General features: G+C 50.8%; 1 protein-coding gene across 1 annotated transcript in view; it reads right to left on the reverse strand.

Moving 5' to 3' along the window:
* Window positions 1–7,261: 7,261 nt before the first annotated feature.
* Window positions 7,262–17,162, reverse strand: part of TCF7L1 (transcription factor 7 like 1) — an 82,905-nt gene continuing 73,004 nt past the window's right edge. Inside the window, exons 7-12 of the mRNA XM_067545801.1 lie at window positions 16,942–17,025; window positions 13,743–13,886; window positions 12,211–12,370; window positions 10,978–11,085; window positions 9,232–9,292; window positions 7,262–8,404 (exon numbers count right to left, since the gene is read on the reverse strand). Coding sequence (XP_067401902.1) covers window positions 7,968–8,404; window positions 9,232–9,292; window positions 10,978–11,085; window positions 12,211–12,370; window positions 13,743–13,886; window positions 16,942–17,025 — 994 coding nt within the window. The 3' untranslated portion in view covers window positions 7,262–7,967. The remainder of the gene's footprint in view (window positions 8,405–9,231; window positions 9,293–10,977; window positions 11,086–12,210; window positions 12,371–13,742; window positions 13,887–16,941; window positions 17,026–17,162) is intronic.

A 17,162-nucleotide genomic window follows, 5' to 3' on the forward strand; every position in this document is an offset into this window, starting at 1 on the left:
CATCCGGGCCGCTGCTTGGCCTTCATTTTTGCAGACTCACTTATACCATAGTAAACTGGAGGTGCAAATACCACCGCTTAGAGCCGGGGGGGGGCTCAAACATTTTTCACTGCCAGTAGCATGTTTTTATACTGGGAGTGTCGGGCACCTCTCCCTTCCCATTCTCCATCACTCAGCCCCCAATTACCGTCATGTTCTTAATGGCACAGACCATGACCACCCCCATCCGCCCTGGCATGGACCGTCGCCCCCTCCCATTCACAATCACAAACCATCGCTGTGGCACGACAGCGATTGCCTACATGAAAAGTTAATATCAGGGGTGTATTTAATAATATTAAAAGATGTTTAAAAATTAAGAGAGAATTATTAATACCTAGCTCTGATGTTGCACTTTTCATCAGTATTTCAAAGTGTTGTATGAGGAAACTGAGGCACTGGCAGGGGAAATGACTTGCCCAAGGTTACCCAGCAAACTACTGCCAGAGCTGTGGGTAGCACGCAAGTCCTGTCAGTCCCTGTCCAGGGCTCTATCCACTAGACAACACTGCCTCTTAATTGGAAATGCGAAGACAACCCCATGTGATCAGCCGGCTCACCGCAGCTCCCAGTAAGCGCTCCACAGCCCAGTTTGAGATGATGGTTTAGGCCACCAGTTTCACTTCGCTGACTAAAGTTAAGGATCTACCGCCACATTTAGCCACCTAAGCCAGGGACCCTGCTGTCAGCGGCGCTGCACACCCAGGATGCCTAGTGCAGTCAATAGGAATCGCGAGTGCTCATCATCTCTGAGAGTCAGCCTCCTACCAAGGGCTGGGGTTCGGTCTCCAAGGCAAAATCTCTGCCTCTGTTAAAGGCCAGTGTTGCACGTTTTGGGAACAGGCTTTCTTGCTGGGTAGCTGTGTGTGTGTCTCTGTTGATGTCATTGTGACAGGCTTCTTACCCTGTGCTGGCGGTGAGTGGAAATTCAGTTCCCAGGCTGCGACACAGGGTGTTAACAATGAAGTGTTGTGTGGCTCCCTGAATTTCACCTGAGACATGCATGCGGCTTGGTTTCGATGGGAATGCAGCCACCTGGGCTGCAAACTGCCCGGAGGGCCAGAAACAAAGGACATTATTAGAATGCTGTCCTTTAACAAAACCCAAAGGCTTGAAATGCAGGGAGTTTATTCTTCAGGTTTCAGCACCAGTCTTCTCTCTGTTACATGTCTGCTGGCCCACCTGTACATTAATAATGCACCTGGCGGCTCTCAGGATGGATTATGGGTAGAAGCTTTTTCTTGGAATTTCTCAGCAGCCGGTGCACAGCTTGACTGCTGACACTAGAAATGGACTGGATGCAGTGCCCCTCCCAGCCACCAGCACCATTCTGGAACTGCTGGTGCAGGCCTCTTCTTTTGGATGCTCCCTGAATGATGGGTATGTGGCGCATGAGGTTTGCGTTCTATGCCATGCTGAGTTTCCACTTCTGGTTCACGGGGCAGGATGGCACTTCTGTACAGGCAGAAGCAATGGGCATTGCCGTCATATCGTAACAGCCCCCAGCAAAGATGCTGTCCAGGACCCATTTCCTACTTCAGATGTGTCTGCTTTAACCGTATCTAAAACACGCCCCCCATGGTTCTGATTTTCTTACAGCAGGAGACGTCTGTCAGAACTCACTCAGGTCTGCAGGGACTGGCAGCCAAACCCCAGTCCCATTAGAGCAGGGAATTTCTGGAAAATCCTGGGAACTGGAAGATAAGGGGTTGCAATGCGAAGCCGCTTTGCCAGTGCAAAGGTGACCTGCCAAGGACTTTTAGAAATTGAGCTAGTCCAGCTTCCTTCTGCTCACTTGGGGGCTCCCGGCATTCTTCCTCAGCCACCTCCTCTCAGGTTCCTGGGAGCACTTTCCTCCACTCAAAGTTTCACCTACCACCTTCCAGAAGATGGTTCCCAAATCTTCTTCCCCACCATCACCCAGACATCCATCTCTCTGCTTCCTCATCCCAATCCTGGCCATACCTGAACTTCTCAGCCTTCCTCCTGACCGTCTTCCCTTCCCGTTGCTTTCATGTCACTGATGCCACTCAGCTTGAGTGACATCTGGATTCTTGCCAAATCCTGCACTTCTCCCTTAGGGCGTCTTTACGTGGCTGCCCCTCACTCCCTTCCATAAATCTAAGCCCCGCCCTAGAATCTCCTGCCTGGATCCTTAAGTGCACCAGGCAGCTATTTTGCTGTAAGGGACGGTGGACGCTTTAGATGGTGACATGAGAAATCAGAAATGGCAGCAGCACCTAAAGCCTGGTTCAAGACCATGGAGGCCTCCTCCTTTGCTGCCCCAACACAGGAGACTTTTCAGCGTTTGTAGGCAGATCTGAATCTATTTTAGGGGGTCGTCCCGCCCCCCTGGCATCATGAGAGCTGAGTGCCTTTCCCATGTAGCACTAGTGGGTTTCATAGTCTTTGGCACTTTTCCCTTTCAAGGCCAAAATTCTGCTGGGGGGAAGGGTTTTAGTGGGGGGCATTTTCTTAGACTATTTTTATTTTTGTGTAGCTGGCTGAGGTTTAGGGGCAGAAGGGAGTGTGTCAGGCTTCAGCTAGAAAGATTTTTCTGGTGTCATCTGATCTCTCAGAATTAGTTCTGTAGCCCGATCCCTTCGACCCAGCAGCTGTGGTCGCCTGATGCTCTTAGTCCCTCTATGATCAGGACCCAACTGGGCCCAAGAATGAGTTCTTTCCTCACTGAGACACAAATGAGTTGCTACAGCAAAGCAGTGCTGATTTCCCAACCTAACTAATTCCTTTACAAGTAATACAGCAACTATTACAAATAACTTCCAAGCAGGAATATTAGTGTAGCTACTTCTTCACTACTGTCCGAGCAGATCCCCACTCAACCAGATATGTGCAACCTTAGAACTAGCTAGCAGCAGCAGCCCGTCTCCTCATACCAAGGACCCCTTACTCAGGCGGCTTAGCCTCACTTAGCCCCTTTGCTGCCTCCCTCAATCTGTATCCATGTAAACAGCTCCTGTCCCCTCTTTGTTTAACCAAGCAACAGCTTCTGCAACGAATTAAAAAATCAGTAGCTGATTCATTGGAATGGCTCTTATTTGATCCAAAACCAAGGCTGTGTATTCCACCAGCTGGTCATTTCACTAACACCGTCTCTCACCTAGGGAAGACTTACGCCACTGCCTCTTTCTAACATGCTCGGATGAAATTAGAGCTGTCAAGGGACATGAGCTGCATAAGTCACTCAAAGCTCTGGTTTGGATTCTGGGGTAGCATCGCAGTGCTGCTTAGAGCTGTCCAAAAACTCTTTCCCCCCTGTAAAATTTTGAATTTTTGGCAGAAATTTGAATTAAAAAAAATATTTATGTAAATACGATTGCAGTGCCCCCTGGGAGGTGTAGTTCAGGAGCCTCATCAGCCCATTGTCCTGGGCTCCCTGATTGGACTACATTTCCCATGATGTACCACTCTCCCCCCCCTTGGAGAAGAGCATCAGTGCACCATGGGGGAAGGAAGAGGCCCAGCCTGTGCTGAATCCTGGGAGATGTAGTCCATGCCAGGGAGCTTGGTCCTAAGAAGAGAATGGGGACGAGACACTCAAGCTACAACTCCCATGAGGCACCACGGCAGCATTTCCAAATATATCAGGGTTTGTCCCCCCCCATGAAAAAATGAAGCTTTCCATAAGAAATCTTCCACTTTTTGCCAAAAAAAAAAAAAAAAACCAGTCAAAACCCCAAATTTTTCATAAAGTCAGTTGTGGTAGAAAACTTTCAACCAACTCTATTGCTGGCTTCAGACTGGGGGCTGTACAGCAACTACACAGAAGACAGAGCTAGCAAAGTGGACATTCAGCTTTAATGTAGTGGTGTCTGAACGGAGCAGCCCAACAATGAAAGTTTCCTTCCCTCCTCTCCAGTAGAATATGAAGACCGTGGGCTGGAGTGGAGTTGGCCCGAAGGCTAGTTTGCCAGTTGCGTCTCTTGTAGCGGGATATAATCCAAATCTAACCTAGCGCAGGAGGGCTGCAAAAATATCCTAACAGATGTTCCTTTTCCGTATGGGAAAAAGCCGTGTAAAACAAAGAAATATTTCTCCTGCTGAAGTCCAACATCTGTTTGAAGCTGTCTGGCTCGGGTTCAGGCTTTAATTATTCTGACAGGTCTCTTCATGCCTTTAATTTCCCATGAAATCTAATTCAAGAAGTTATTTGTCTGCAGCCTGCTGCTCGTGTTGTGAAGAGTAAAGGTTCACATGACCCAGACATGCCTTGCTGAAAATCAGCTTCTTGGGACAGCTTTAAAAAAAAAAGCTACGTTTTTTTCCCTTTTCCAAATTATGAGTGTTATTTAAAAAGTGCATTTTTAGCAACACTAATCCTCACTTCTGGATCTCACAACTGTACAGTCCACTAGCAGGATGTCATCAATTAAGGCATTCTGGCTATGCCCAGCCTCAGGGGATTGGCCTGCCATAGAATTTGTACCTTCTCAGCAGTTAAAGTTGTTCTTTGAAAGTGAGGGAGGATCTTTGAATGACTTCATTTGTTTTGGGAAGGAAACGCTTATCGATTTCAAGGCCAGATTCAGGCACTGTGGGGTTCCCAGGTGAACAATGATATGGCCCAGCCCCACCCTGAAGCAGTGCCAGCAGATGGACCCCCATCCTTGAGAGATTGGTGGGGCACACTGCTCAGCCCAGCAGCTGGTTTGTATCTGCTTTAGGGGGCTGGGCCTGCCACACAGGTTCCTCTGCTGGGGTGTCATGGAGTGTAGGTGCTAAACTGGAGTGACTCACGCTGTAGCTTCAGCCCAAGCGCACAAAGCAGGACCTGGACTGAACCATTAGTGGGATTATGCCCGTGTTACCTGCTTTGGTAGGCATACATATGAATAAAGGAATTCCCACCACCACCAGGCGTTTGGTGAAGCCCTTTGGAGCTGTAACATTCATGCAGAGTGATCCCTTTATTATTTATCTTGTGGTCGCACCTAGGAACCCGTCATGGCCCAGGACCCCAGTATGCTAGACGCTGTACCTCCCCAGAGCAGAGATGATCTCTCTCCCCACCAGCACTCGTTGGCTGGTAGAGATGTGCAAATAGGCATCTTCAAAGTCCAGAGGCCCAGACCAGTCTTGGCTTAGAGAGGCCAATGGCAGATGTATGAGACAAGTATGCTCCCTAAGAGCCAAGGAAATTGGATGCTGTCTTCTCTTTTTCTTAAGAATGAGAAAAGACGACAACATGGCCCCTTCTGCAGCACACAACTGCTGAAGATAACCTACCCCCTTCGTCAGCAGCTTCTCGGGAAAAGAAAGGAGATTTCCACAGGGGTGAAGAAAGGGATGATTAATTCTCTCTAAACAAATAACACCCAACCCAGAACCCCGAGGGTAAGGAAGCACGTGTGAGAGGTGCGGGGCGTGAGGAGCAGAGCTGAGCAAAAGTTAGGATTTCCACCCTCCCGGAAAATAAATACTTCCACATTTGTTTTTGTCCTGAATGAGGACGAAAAATCAAAATACTGATTTTTTTTTTCATGGACTGACAAGTTCTGAACAACTTCAAAATGTTTGCTTTTGAGCCAGTTTGATATGAAACTGACAGGGCTGCAGTACCTCATGGGAGTTGTCGTTTGGGACCCTCAGACTACTATTGGCTGGGCTGCATCTCCCCAGGTGCACCACACAGCTGTCACAGGGAAAACTGTGGTGCATAATGGGTGATGTAGTCTGGCCAAAGACCCCAGCCCACAGAGGAGAACCGAGGCATGACACACCCAAACTAAATATCCCTTGAAGCACCATTGCACCTTTAGGCTGATACTGTTGAATGTCAAACCGACCCAACATGGAGAATTGAAAAATGTTGGCAATGTAAACATTTTCCCACAGAACGTTTTGGATTTTGAGGAACCTGCATTTTCCACCAAAAAATCATTGACGGAAAATTCTCAGCCTGCTCTAATGTTAATATCAAGAAGTGAATGAGAATTTGCTATTAGTTATAGCTGGTTTAACATGCCCGGGGAGACGGTGGCACATCTTTACACCGATCACCTAGACAAAACACAAAAAACCCATTAGGTTTTCTTTGTTTTGGAAAGAATGGAAGGTTTTATGGTTAAATCTAGAGCCTAATTTATTCCAGTTTGTGCTATAAGATGTTCCCAGTAAGATCCACGACTGAGCTAATGTTGCTCTTGGGGCCTTGACTGGCTTTCTGTGATTTTAATTATGCAAATGAGTTGTATTAAATTAACAATAGGATTTGAGTGTGTGCCTGACATCACATGCTGGGCAGGTTAAATGCCTGGGCAGACAGACGGACACTCAATTCTGTTTTGCATTTCATTTAAACAGTTTTGTGTTTGCTTTTCCATGGGGCAGTGAGTGACATTTTCTTCTTCCCTCTGCAAGTCTTAGAAACGAGCAGCACCCGGAAACACCTGGCTGGTGCAGTCCTGCTGTCCCAGGAATGGAAATCACCCTCGAGCCGCCTTGCAGAGCAGGGATGTCAGGCTGTTTTCACATCTGACTATCTGCCCAACTGCTGCTGAAAGGAGAAACCATGCAGTGACTTTCCCAGCTCACTGCTCAAGCCACAGCCAGGCCAGAGTGCTGCACTCCCAGAGCTGTTGGCGCTGCCAGAGAGAGAAATCTAGGGAAGGGCACCAGTCTTCCGAGAAGCGTGCCCCTTGCTCCCTAGTGTTTGGCGCGTTACTGCCGGCAGATGTCCCTTCCCACTCAGTGTCTTGTGAGGGGTTCAGCACTGGATTCTTCCTTCCTCCACCTCTACCAGGTTCTAGAGCAATGCAAGCTTAGAACGAGCTCCTCCTGCCGGAGCCCCGCTAACGGGGTTTAAAGCACCTGGCGGTTGGGATGTAACTCGAGTCCCTGAAATACATACACACATTCTGTGTTTGTAAACTCGATGCCCCCTCTCTGCCAGATAAAGAGACACCATGTAGGCTGGAGAGGGAAGCCTGGCAGAGATCCTGAGGATGGAGACTGAATTTCTCAGGATGCATTTAGTGCACCCGGGCATTCAGCTAACCCCCTCTTCCACTCCATTGCTTTGCTTTGCCCACCTTTTCAAGATGAGAGGCGCCTGCTCTGTGATACTGGCCCAGGAACTTGGGGACAGGAAGAGGTTCTGACCCAAGACAGTGAAAGGAGCAATGCCCCAAGGAGTAGAAATGCTGGCTGAGAGGATGTTGGCTTATGGGAGGCTCCAGATTGAACACACGCACACAGCAAGTTGCAGCTGCAGTTTTATTTTCTTTGTAAAAACATGATTATAGGGGAAAATTTCCCCACAGACGTAACCCCTTCCGCTCCCCTCTCCCTACCAAATGATCACGGGAGGAAACGGGGCAGATTGTGCTGGCATCGTCCCGGCAAGTCTCACTCCCTCCAGGCTGGGGGTGCAGGGGTTTTGGCCCTTTCCAGGGTGAGGGATGTACATTCCCGTGGAGAGGGAGGGATAGCTGGCCCTTCCATGGGGCAGGGGTCCGGAAGGCACCTCAGCTCTGTTGGACGCTCACATTTCTACTTTGTTTCTGGAACAGAGACTGGCCAGGAACGGCTGTCAAGGGGACAGCCCTGTTGGCTGGCTTGTGTATGCTGCCCAGGTGGGACGCTGCTCAGAGTTAGCGACGACCACTACTGCAGAGAGAAGCTCCATCTGTACAAGTCCATGTGACCCAGGCAGCGGCAGGAACAAACCGCTCGGCCGTGGCTTGCTTTTGACTCGTGTGGGATTTGTGATGTTCTTTGTTTTTAGTAAAAACGGTCTTTAGATTGACTACTGGAAATAGCTCCGAGCATAAAGCGCCTTCCTCCAGAGTCCACTTACAAAAGAGTTCAGAAAGGGTCAAATATTGACCAATAATGGTTTGGCTGCTTTTGAATCTCGATTGTGGCTTCAGCAATGTACAGCAGGGGTGGGTGGCGATGGCAGCTCCTTAGTCAGCTGGTTTGGTGACCAGGGAAAGCGGCTGGGCCTGCAGCACGGCTAAGGCAGCCTGCGGAGAAGGAATGGCAGCCGGGAAGGCAGGCGGCGAGGTCAAGAGAGCCGTGTGGGTCATTGAGGCAAACGGGATGGGTCTGGAGAGGAGAGGCGACGGGCTGCTAAGGCTGGAGGAGGCAGCGGCAGCCTTACTCGACAGAAAAGCAGCTGAATGGAGAGACAGCTGGGCCCTGGCTTCCGGTTTGGTGGTGAGTGAGAGGGGCTGAGCTTGTTCAGAGTGGGTGGCAGCTGGGGCGGCAGGCGATGCCAAGGCTGTTGATGGGGTGGCAGGTGAATCCAACATGCTGCCATGGGAGGAAGCAGGACTATCGCAGGGTTTCTCAATGGGCAGGTACTGCACACATGGCTTTTTACTCTTGGAGACCAGAGCGCCTGCAAGGGGCAGAAAAGACACCCGTAAGCTACACTTCAAAGACCCTGTCAGCCGGTCCCCAGGGCCTGTGGTTAGGTTTTGTTGATTTGCCATGGCTTGGAAAACAAACCCCCATCTGCGGCTGGGACCAGATTCATTAACAGACTGTTATTGCTCTCGGGCAATGCTAATTCAGTAGCCTGGTCTTATCAGCTGCAACATGACATGCAAAAGCCCTGTGAATGCACAACACTAAGGCACCAGCGCACCTGGGTGAGAGGGTTGTGTGCGGGGATGGGAACGGGGCTGCGAATAACCCCACGTAAGAGCCTGAGTTATCTCTGCAAGGAGGCCGGATCTAAGGTACTCACAACTTGCAGAGTCGGGCGCTGAACGTTCTGCATCCCAGTCACACTGATGCAGCTACTCCGAGTGTGCCGACATGCTTATGGGGCCCGGGATGGGACAATGAGCAATGTACAACCACAGCCACTTAATAACACGGACAGAGCAGAGTGCGGGAAACGTAACTGGGCTTTGGTACTTCGAACTGTGCACCTGAATAGTGCTTTCACCTAGGGCTCCACGGTGCCATTTTTCTGAAGCATCTAAATGAGCTAGGCTCCTGGATCCTATTGAATTTCAGTGCCATTTCTCCTGAGTCAGTCAGGTGCTTTTGGAAAATTATGCCCCTGGACTCACTTTCCTGGGCTACAATTTTCGAACTTGGTGAGGGGCAGCTAAATCTGACAGGGAGAGTCGGTTAATTCTTTGCTGGCCCTCTGACTGGCTCAAGGCCTTTCCTCCCTGCATATCAGACCAAGAGAGGGGAATGAGCTGTACTTACTCTCCGTGTCCTGGATCTGCTGTGGGGGCTGTTTCTCTCGCTTTCTCTTCTTCTTTTTCCCCTGAAAAAGACCATGCCACTTGTAGATTTTGTCGTTGACTAGCAGTAAAACCCTCCACCCGGGCATGGAGCCCTGAGCCACAAGAACTCGCTGGGCTCAGTGCAAGGACGGGACACCAGTGCCACAAAGCAGCATAAGAAGCAGCAGGAGGCGGTGGTGTTTGGGGAGGAGGTGACACCACCCACCCCCTCCGCTCTCTTCTCGCCCTCCTGTTGTGTTCTTTAGACTGTAAGCTCTCCGGGGCAGGTCCTTTTGTTTATTATATGTCTAGTGCCATGGGGCTCAGCCTGGCTGAAACTACTGCAATAGCAGTGTTAAATAACAGTGTTAATAGACATTAGGGAACAAGACCCTTCTCTGGAGAAGGGGCCATGAGGTTTGGGGAACTGAAGCCATGTGGCACTTCTGTATTGACCTGTGGCTTATCACAGCCATTTAACTAGTGCCCTTTGAATGCCGAGCCAGGTTCCATCCCAGAAGAGCAGCCCCCCAACTCCATTTGCTATTTATTCTGTATGTACTACTCTGCCCCATAGTGGAGCACCTGCCTGGCCCAGATCCACAGAGTGCTTGGCCATGAGTCCCCTTCTGTATCCTGCTGACTCCAGTCAGGCAGCTGAGGTGGGGATAGGGAAGGTTCAATAGCGGAGTTTGACCAAAGCAGGTTCCTGGGATTGCAGGTAGGACCCAATCGATAGACCCTGGGGGCCAGTTTGACCCACTCTATAGAAACAAGGAGAGGGACCGCCCTTCTGTTGGTAAGTCTGACATCAGCGTTCATAGACCCCAGTTAAAGGCAAGTCACAGGATTCAAACCATGGACATTAGCAATGGAGGAGACGCGTTCTGTCTCTCCAGGGCCAGTGCAGGCTTGTCCCTTACAGCACATTTTCTAGGGCTGCGTCCTGTCCTAAAGCTGAACAGTCCTTAATTTCACACCTCCCCATCCCACAAGGTCCTCCCACAGCCAGTGCCTGTGGCCAGCTCTCAACCCATCTAATCTGCCAGCTCCTCTCCTTGTAGAAGCAGAGATGGGAGAGCTGGTGCCTCACATAGTTGCATGTGTAAGGACGTCTGATTTCACTTCAACCTCTGTGCAGGAGACAGCAGCACCTCCCTGGTAACCCCACCAGGTGTTTCTGTCATCTGTATGCAACCCTTCTAAGCCAGGGCCTGCTCCAGGCAGTTTGTTTCTCCCCTTTATTAAGGCATTTCCCATTTTCTCCTTAATATTCATTCCCCTCTTTAGTATTGGATGATTATTGCCCATTTTGTCCTCCCTGCCGAGTCCCATTAGGACGCTGTAGAGGTCTGTGATGTGCCCCTCTCTGCTTACCCCAGGACCCCTCCCTCCAGGTCCGTCTCCTCCCCCCCCCCCCCCCCCCCCGCCAAAGACACCCAACCACCCCCGAGACTGGTACGGGAGTGGCAGTGACTACTTCCCTAGGTCTCCCGTCACAGTGGTTCCTGTTTCCCATCTCTTTATCTGTAGACCCTTGTGCCATATCCCGATTACAGATTCATACATAGACCGGTAAGGCCCAAAGGGACCATTACAACCATCTAGTCTGATCTCTTGAATAGCACTGTCCACAGCCTGTCACCCAGGGATACCTGCAGTGGAGGGGATAATTCACTGTATTGATCTCCCTTCCCTCCAGCAGCTATGTGAGATGGCAACTTACGTAGTTATCCCGCGCAGACCAAGTGGGGTAGAGCTGGGAGTGAAGCTGTCGCTCCTTCCGGGCTAACTCGTAGTACTTGGCTTGTTCCTCACGTGACAGCGAATGCCACTAGGATTGAGAAGAAAGCCAGAGTTGAGACTCACAGGAGGTCACCTCCCACCCTCCCTCCAATGAGGTGCTGAAACTCATCAACCTGGGTCCCTTACACAAAACCCAGGTCCCGAAGGTGAGGAAGGGGCAGGTCGTTCCCCTCACTGGCTCCCCTGAATTGTGGCACCAAGACAGTGAAGCTGCTGGGTCACTGTGCTGCACCTCTGATGGCAGCAGCCCAGGACCAGGGCTAGGTGTGTAACTCAGAGGAGCCTTTGGGGTGCTCTCACTGATGGCTGCTGCCCACAGCCCAGAATAGCTGCAGCACAAGGCGCACCAGCCATGTCCCAGCAGGGCTGCCCTCATGCTGACAGACCAGTCCACAGACCGCTCTGTGGGATTCATAGGCATCAGATGCCCAGGCTCCCTGTTTCAGTGCTGTTCCCCCCAGGAGCCCCAATCCCTCCAGCTGGTGAGCTGAGAAAACATGCTATGCTGTATGGCTGGGATCATTCTAGGCAGGATCTCGATGATGAGAGTCCTCCAGGACTCTCCCCCTAGAGACATGGGGCCAGATTTCCCAGTGTGTTTAGCTGAAGGCAGCTGGGGGGTTATCACAGGGCTCCACATGCGAGACGCTACAGGGGTGGATGCCGGTAAGAGAACCTGGCTAGGTGGAAAATTGCAGAGAGCTAACAGCGACCCTGTGGTGTGGGTCCCACATTGCTACCCTCTCCACGTGTTGCTTTTCATTCTGCACTCCAGCCCCTCAGACTCAGAGAGGACATGCAAGCACGGATGAGAAATGCTTCCAGGAAGCGGGTGGGAGCCTGAGGGAGTCTCAGTGGAAGGGGGTTGTCCAATGAGCCCGAGGCCCTGTCTACGTTAAAGAGATCTGCAGCGGTGTAGTTCTCTCGACACACGATGCATGAGTCCAAAGGAGGCCTTCCTCCCACATGATCCATCCAGTCAGAGGAAGCTGGCCTACTGGACACCAGGGGTTTCCACCTGCATAACAACTTCAATGTGTCTACCCCCAGCGCCAATTTCTCCAGTGTAGACAGGGTCTCAGACTCCCCTCTGAATGGGGCCCATGGAGTCTAGGGAGCGGGGAAGAAAGGACAGAGGAGAAGGCGCCTTTACCCTTCGTCCCAGGATCTGATTGATGGCCGCACTCTCCTTCAGCGTGCACTCCGCCACCACCTTGGCCCTCATCTCCTTCATGTACAACATGAACGCGTTGAGCGGCTTCTTTATGTGGGGCTTCTTCTCCTCTTCCTTCTTCACAGTGATGGGGGATTTCCTGGAAGCATCACACCGGCCAGTAAACATCTGCAGCGCCCACCGTCGCCATGCTCCAGAAGAGCTTCCCCATTCTACACAGTGTGCAGCTGCGTCTCTTTGTAATGACTGCCAGACACCTAGATCTCTGGGGGACACATCTTATTACCGGAGAAGGTGAGTGCAGATCCCTCCCCTCCAAGACTTGTCCAGACAATGTCATGCTAATTCAGAGCTAGTCACCCTTTGGTTTGATTCTTCAAGGTGGATTTTAGAGCATGTCTTTCACACCGCAGGTAAGATGGAGAAGAGAGAGCAGGGCTGCTTATCGGGAGTGAAAACACAAGGCCCTTCCCAAGGGGTGGCTAGGATCACAAATCGGGAGAGTGCAGTGAAGGGAGATGTGGAATACCCCACTGGGCTATGAGAGGCAAATTCAAGGTATAAGCAGAGAGGAAAGCAGGCGCTCCACATTCAGCAGGAAAGACGTTCGGAGAGAGATGAGGCTGTAAAACTGGGGCATGGGGGGTGTTGGTTCAGGTGGGAATGAGAGGAGAAGACCGGGACGCAGAGGAACAGCATTGTCAGAGGAGGAGGCAGCAGTGGGGAACACACAAGGAAGATGGGGGGAGAATTAGGAAAGGAGAATCTGAGAAGGAAGGCAAACGCTGGCGAGGGGAGCAGTGGAAAGTCAAAGAGGCAGAAATCCAACAGACTAGGAATAGCAGGCAGTCATTAGGCAGGTGCTACAATATGACCAATGCCCTGTCAGTAATCCACTAGAGAAGGTGGAGGCCTTAGGTGATACCCAGCCATTTATAGAGTAGTAACCAAGGAAACAGTGAGGCTGTGAATCAGTCACTTAGTCAGTGATGGGTTAAGTAATGGGACATCACAGAGGAGAGGGCCAGGGAGCTGGCATAAATTCAGCCCACAGCCAGGCGTGAGCAGAGCCAGGCATTACGGCAGAACTCTTCGTTGGCATCTGCAATGAATTCACGTGGAACATCTGCTTCCAGGAAATAGTCCTTCTTATCCCCACCACGGAATTCACTTTGCCCAGATAATGCGTTAAAACAGAGACATTACAAGGAAAGAAGGACCCACTGTGATCATCTAATCTGACCCGTATAGCACAGGCCATAAAACTGCTGAGTCAATTCCTGTTTGAACCAGAGCCGATCTTTTAGAAAAGCATCCACGTTCGCTAACAGGTTAGTTCCAGCATGACCCCGAAGTCCTTTTCGCAGTCTCTGGTTTCCAGGATACATCCCCTACCCCATACGTGTGACCTGCACTCTTTGTGGCCTTGCCGTTTTGAAACACACGTTGCTCAGCTGCCCCGAGCTCCCCACGGTCACTCAGGGCTGTTCAGTTCACTGTCAGTTACTTACGAATTCCCTCCGGGGCTCATGCTGGCCTGCGTGGGCTCCTGTTTGACGATGGGTGAGACAATGGTGGGGTGTGGGATTCCTGAAGGGTGGAGGCCATGCGCCGGAGGCGGGACCATGTGGGGAGGAAACCGACTGGACATCAAACTGCATCATGGGAAACAGAGAAGCAGGATGCAGACATTACAAATATGTGCAACACCGCCACCAGCCGCACAGCGCGACTCCCTCCTTGTACCCAGCTCCTCACACACACACAACCCACCCACAGGTACATGCCCTCTCCTGAGAGATTTTCATCTTTAAAACCCTAAATGGTTTAGGATCAGCTTAGTGAAGATGCGGCTCGCCCCACAGGCCATCCTGCCACAGCTGCTGTCAGGGGCAGAGCCTGGAAGGGATCCAAACCATGTGACTAGACGGGACATGGTGGAGCCCAAGAAAGCACCACTTAGGTTTTCCCAATCGGATCCTGCCCAAAACGGACTATCAACATGGAGTAAGTGCCTCTCTGCTACGCTGTGCTCTGCACTATAGCCTTGAGGGTCGGCCAGCTTGGTTCTGAAATAGTGGGGAGCCGTTTACTGCGCAGAGGGCAGTTAGAGTCACCCTGATTCCACCGTCTGAAACGATGCGGTGTTGTTCGGTATAGGTGCTTGTGCTGCCCTCATCCCCATAGTAACTGGGCACCTCCCCGTCACACGAAGCTGTTGTGAAACTATCATTCTGGGAGGCACTGACAGGAGTGGCGTAGTTAAGACACAAGAGGTCATTGCTCCGCTCTACTTGGCACTTAGAAGGCCTCAGCTGGAGATCTGTGCCCTGTTTTTGGCGCTGCACTTTAAGACAGACATGGACAAATTGGAGAGAGTCCAGAGGAGAACAACAAAAATTGTAAGCGGTTTAGAAAACCTGATCTATGAGGGCAGCTTGAAAGAACTGGGCATGTTTAGCCCAGAGAAGATAAGATGGAGAGGGGACATGATAAGAGTCTTCAAATACGTAAATAGACTGTCATGAAGAAGGCAGCGATCAATTGTTCTTCCTGTCCACTGAAGGCAGGACAAGAAGTAATCAGCTTAGTCAGCAACAAGGGAGATTTAGGGTAGAGAGTAGGAAAAGCTTTCTTAGTACAAGAGGAGTTAAGCTCTGGAACAGGTTACCAAGGGAAGTTGTGTTATCCCTGTCACTGGAGGTTTTTAAAAACAAGGTGGATAAAACATCTGTCAGGAATGGGCTAGGTTTACCTAGTCCTGTCTCAGTATTTTGGCGGGGGTGTGTGTGAACAATTTGACCTCTTGAGGTCCCTTCCAGTCCTACATTTCTATGATTAAACAACATACCTAACATCTGCCACGTAAGGTTTGTGCATCCATGATCCAGCTTCCGTGACAGCAAAGAGAAGAATTCCTGCCCTAGGACTGGTCCAAAGCTGAGCCCACTAACAAACCTCACATCCAGGTATGAACCTGCTCGTCAGGCTTCCTAGCAATTGCTTCGAGTGACGCTAGTGGTGCCCAACAGTTCTATGCTGGGCCCTCTGCCCTTGTCCTGGAATTGCAGTATGCTGGTAGCTCATGAAATGGACAGAGGACTGTAGGGCTGTCCAGCTCCTCAGCCAAGTAACAAACCAGCCCCTGCAACTCTAAGCAGGCAGACTGTTCTGGCTGGCACCATGCCCTGCTCTGGTTCCAACCCAGTCACGGAGATGTGGACTGAATCCTATGAATGCTCATCCTGCGTTACAAGCTGTTGCTGTTTTACTCATGACCACAAGCTGGGGAAAATCAGAGGAAGGTGGACAGGGAAATCAGCCACTCACCTGACCCCAAAACATATTGAGGTGCTGCAGATGGCTGTGACAGCCATATAACCACAAAACCTTGTCTAGCCCAACAACTCTGGAGATCAATGCATCGCTTGAAGAGAGGATCAAGAAAGAACCAGCCTCTTTGGTGCTGAGGAAAAGGACTAAGAACCAGATGATCCCACTGGAGGATGTAGGCCCGACTAGGCTCCTAAATTGATATTTAAGCACTTAAGGGTGGGATTTTCCGAAGTGCCTCCATGAAACTGGCAATCCCACCACAGAGCGGGTAGGTTGTTCGGAATGTAGCATCACATGCAAGACAGATGATGGAGCGCAATTAGTAATTAGGAGACCACACACAGCACCAAGCTGGGAGCCAGAGCTGAGAAGGGCATGGGTGTCACTAGTGTGTGTCCGAGTTTTGACACAAGTAAGGTAAGGACTGTGAGCCGATAGTGCCCAGGGGTCTGTTATAAAGTAAGGGCAGCTGGCAAACATCTTCCAAAGATAACACGGATCCAGCAATTTGCTGGCTTTGTTGTGGTGCTTCAGAGAAGGTCTGCAAGGCGCAGGAGTCAAGGCTGGGTAATAACCCGTCTCTTGATGCTCTGGGATGGGAGGGAAGGCCTCGTTCCTAAGGAGAACGCGAAGACTCCTCTCCCGGTCTCCTCAAGTCCAAGGGTGACAAGAAGAGAAGTAGTGCTCCCCCCCGAAGGAATGGCTTTCATCTAGTCATGCAGGGTATAGATCGCGCTGGTCTGTGTGCAGAGGCCCATCTCAACCCCTGCGAGTTACAGGCCTCAGCCGCAATGGCTTGAACCACAACCAAGTCTGGAAAACTCGTATTTACTATTTTTTCCCCAATGATGCAAGAAAACCCCTGTAAGAAGAAATACTGCAAAGTTTCACTGTCAGTACCCCAACCTGACACCACTGATGGGTGGAGAAAATGCCTCAGAGCCGAGACGCAACCCTCCACCCCACCCCACGGGTAACTGCTTTCAATGAGGTTCTGAGGTGCGCCTGGGAGCGCTCATAGCCTCCAAGAGTGGAGACAAGTTCACAGGACCCGTCTCGGGGGCTTGCAGGAACCACTGGAAAGGGGCCTTCCCCACTCAGTTTGCAGGCCACAGAGATTAGGCAGATCTTCGCCTGTTTTCCCCTGGCTCTTCTTTGTTCTTCTGTGCTTGTGTCACAGACCTTCCCATTTTCTCAGCACAAATGCACTGCCAAGGAGACCCCTATAACCATCACATCAGCCTCTCCGAGGAAGGGCTTTTGTCTCCTTAGCACTGGGGGTCTTATTAAGCCTTTGCACCCCCTTATTCTTAGCTCTAGTCCCGACTGAACCCTGCCCCTCGCAACACCCCTTCCGCTCCAGTGTGTACTAACCTGGACATTGAGGCATTCATAGCTAGGGCAGGGTATGGGTGTCTGAATCCCCCTGGAGGAATGGAGTACACTGGCTGTCCTTGCCTAAAATGGACAAGCAAGGAAATACAAAAAAATCCTTATGAGAAGCACAAAAGGAAGGAAAACCATCACACACAGGAAACCCACAAGAACCAGTTCCCCTCTGATTCCATTATGAAGGTGCCAATGACAGCTCTGTG

This window comes from Emydura macquarii, unplaced genomic scaffold (genome assembly GCF_026122565.2).
Source record: "Emydura macquarii macquarii isolate MOO-44397 ecotype Brisbane River unplaced genomic scaffold, CSIRO-AGI_Emac_v2 contig_1110, whole genome shotgun sequence".
In the NCBI taxonomy this organism is placed as follows: Eukaryota; Metazoa; Chordata; order Testudines; family Chelidae; genus Emydura; species Emydura macquarii.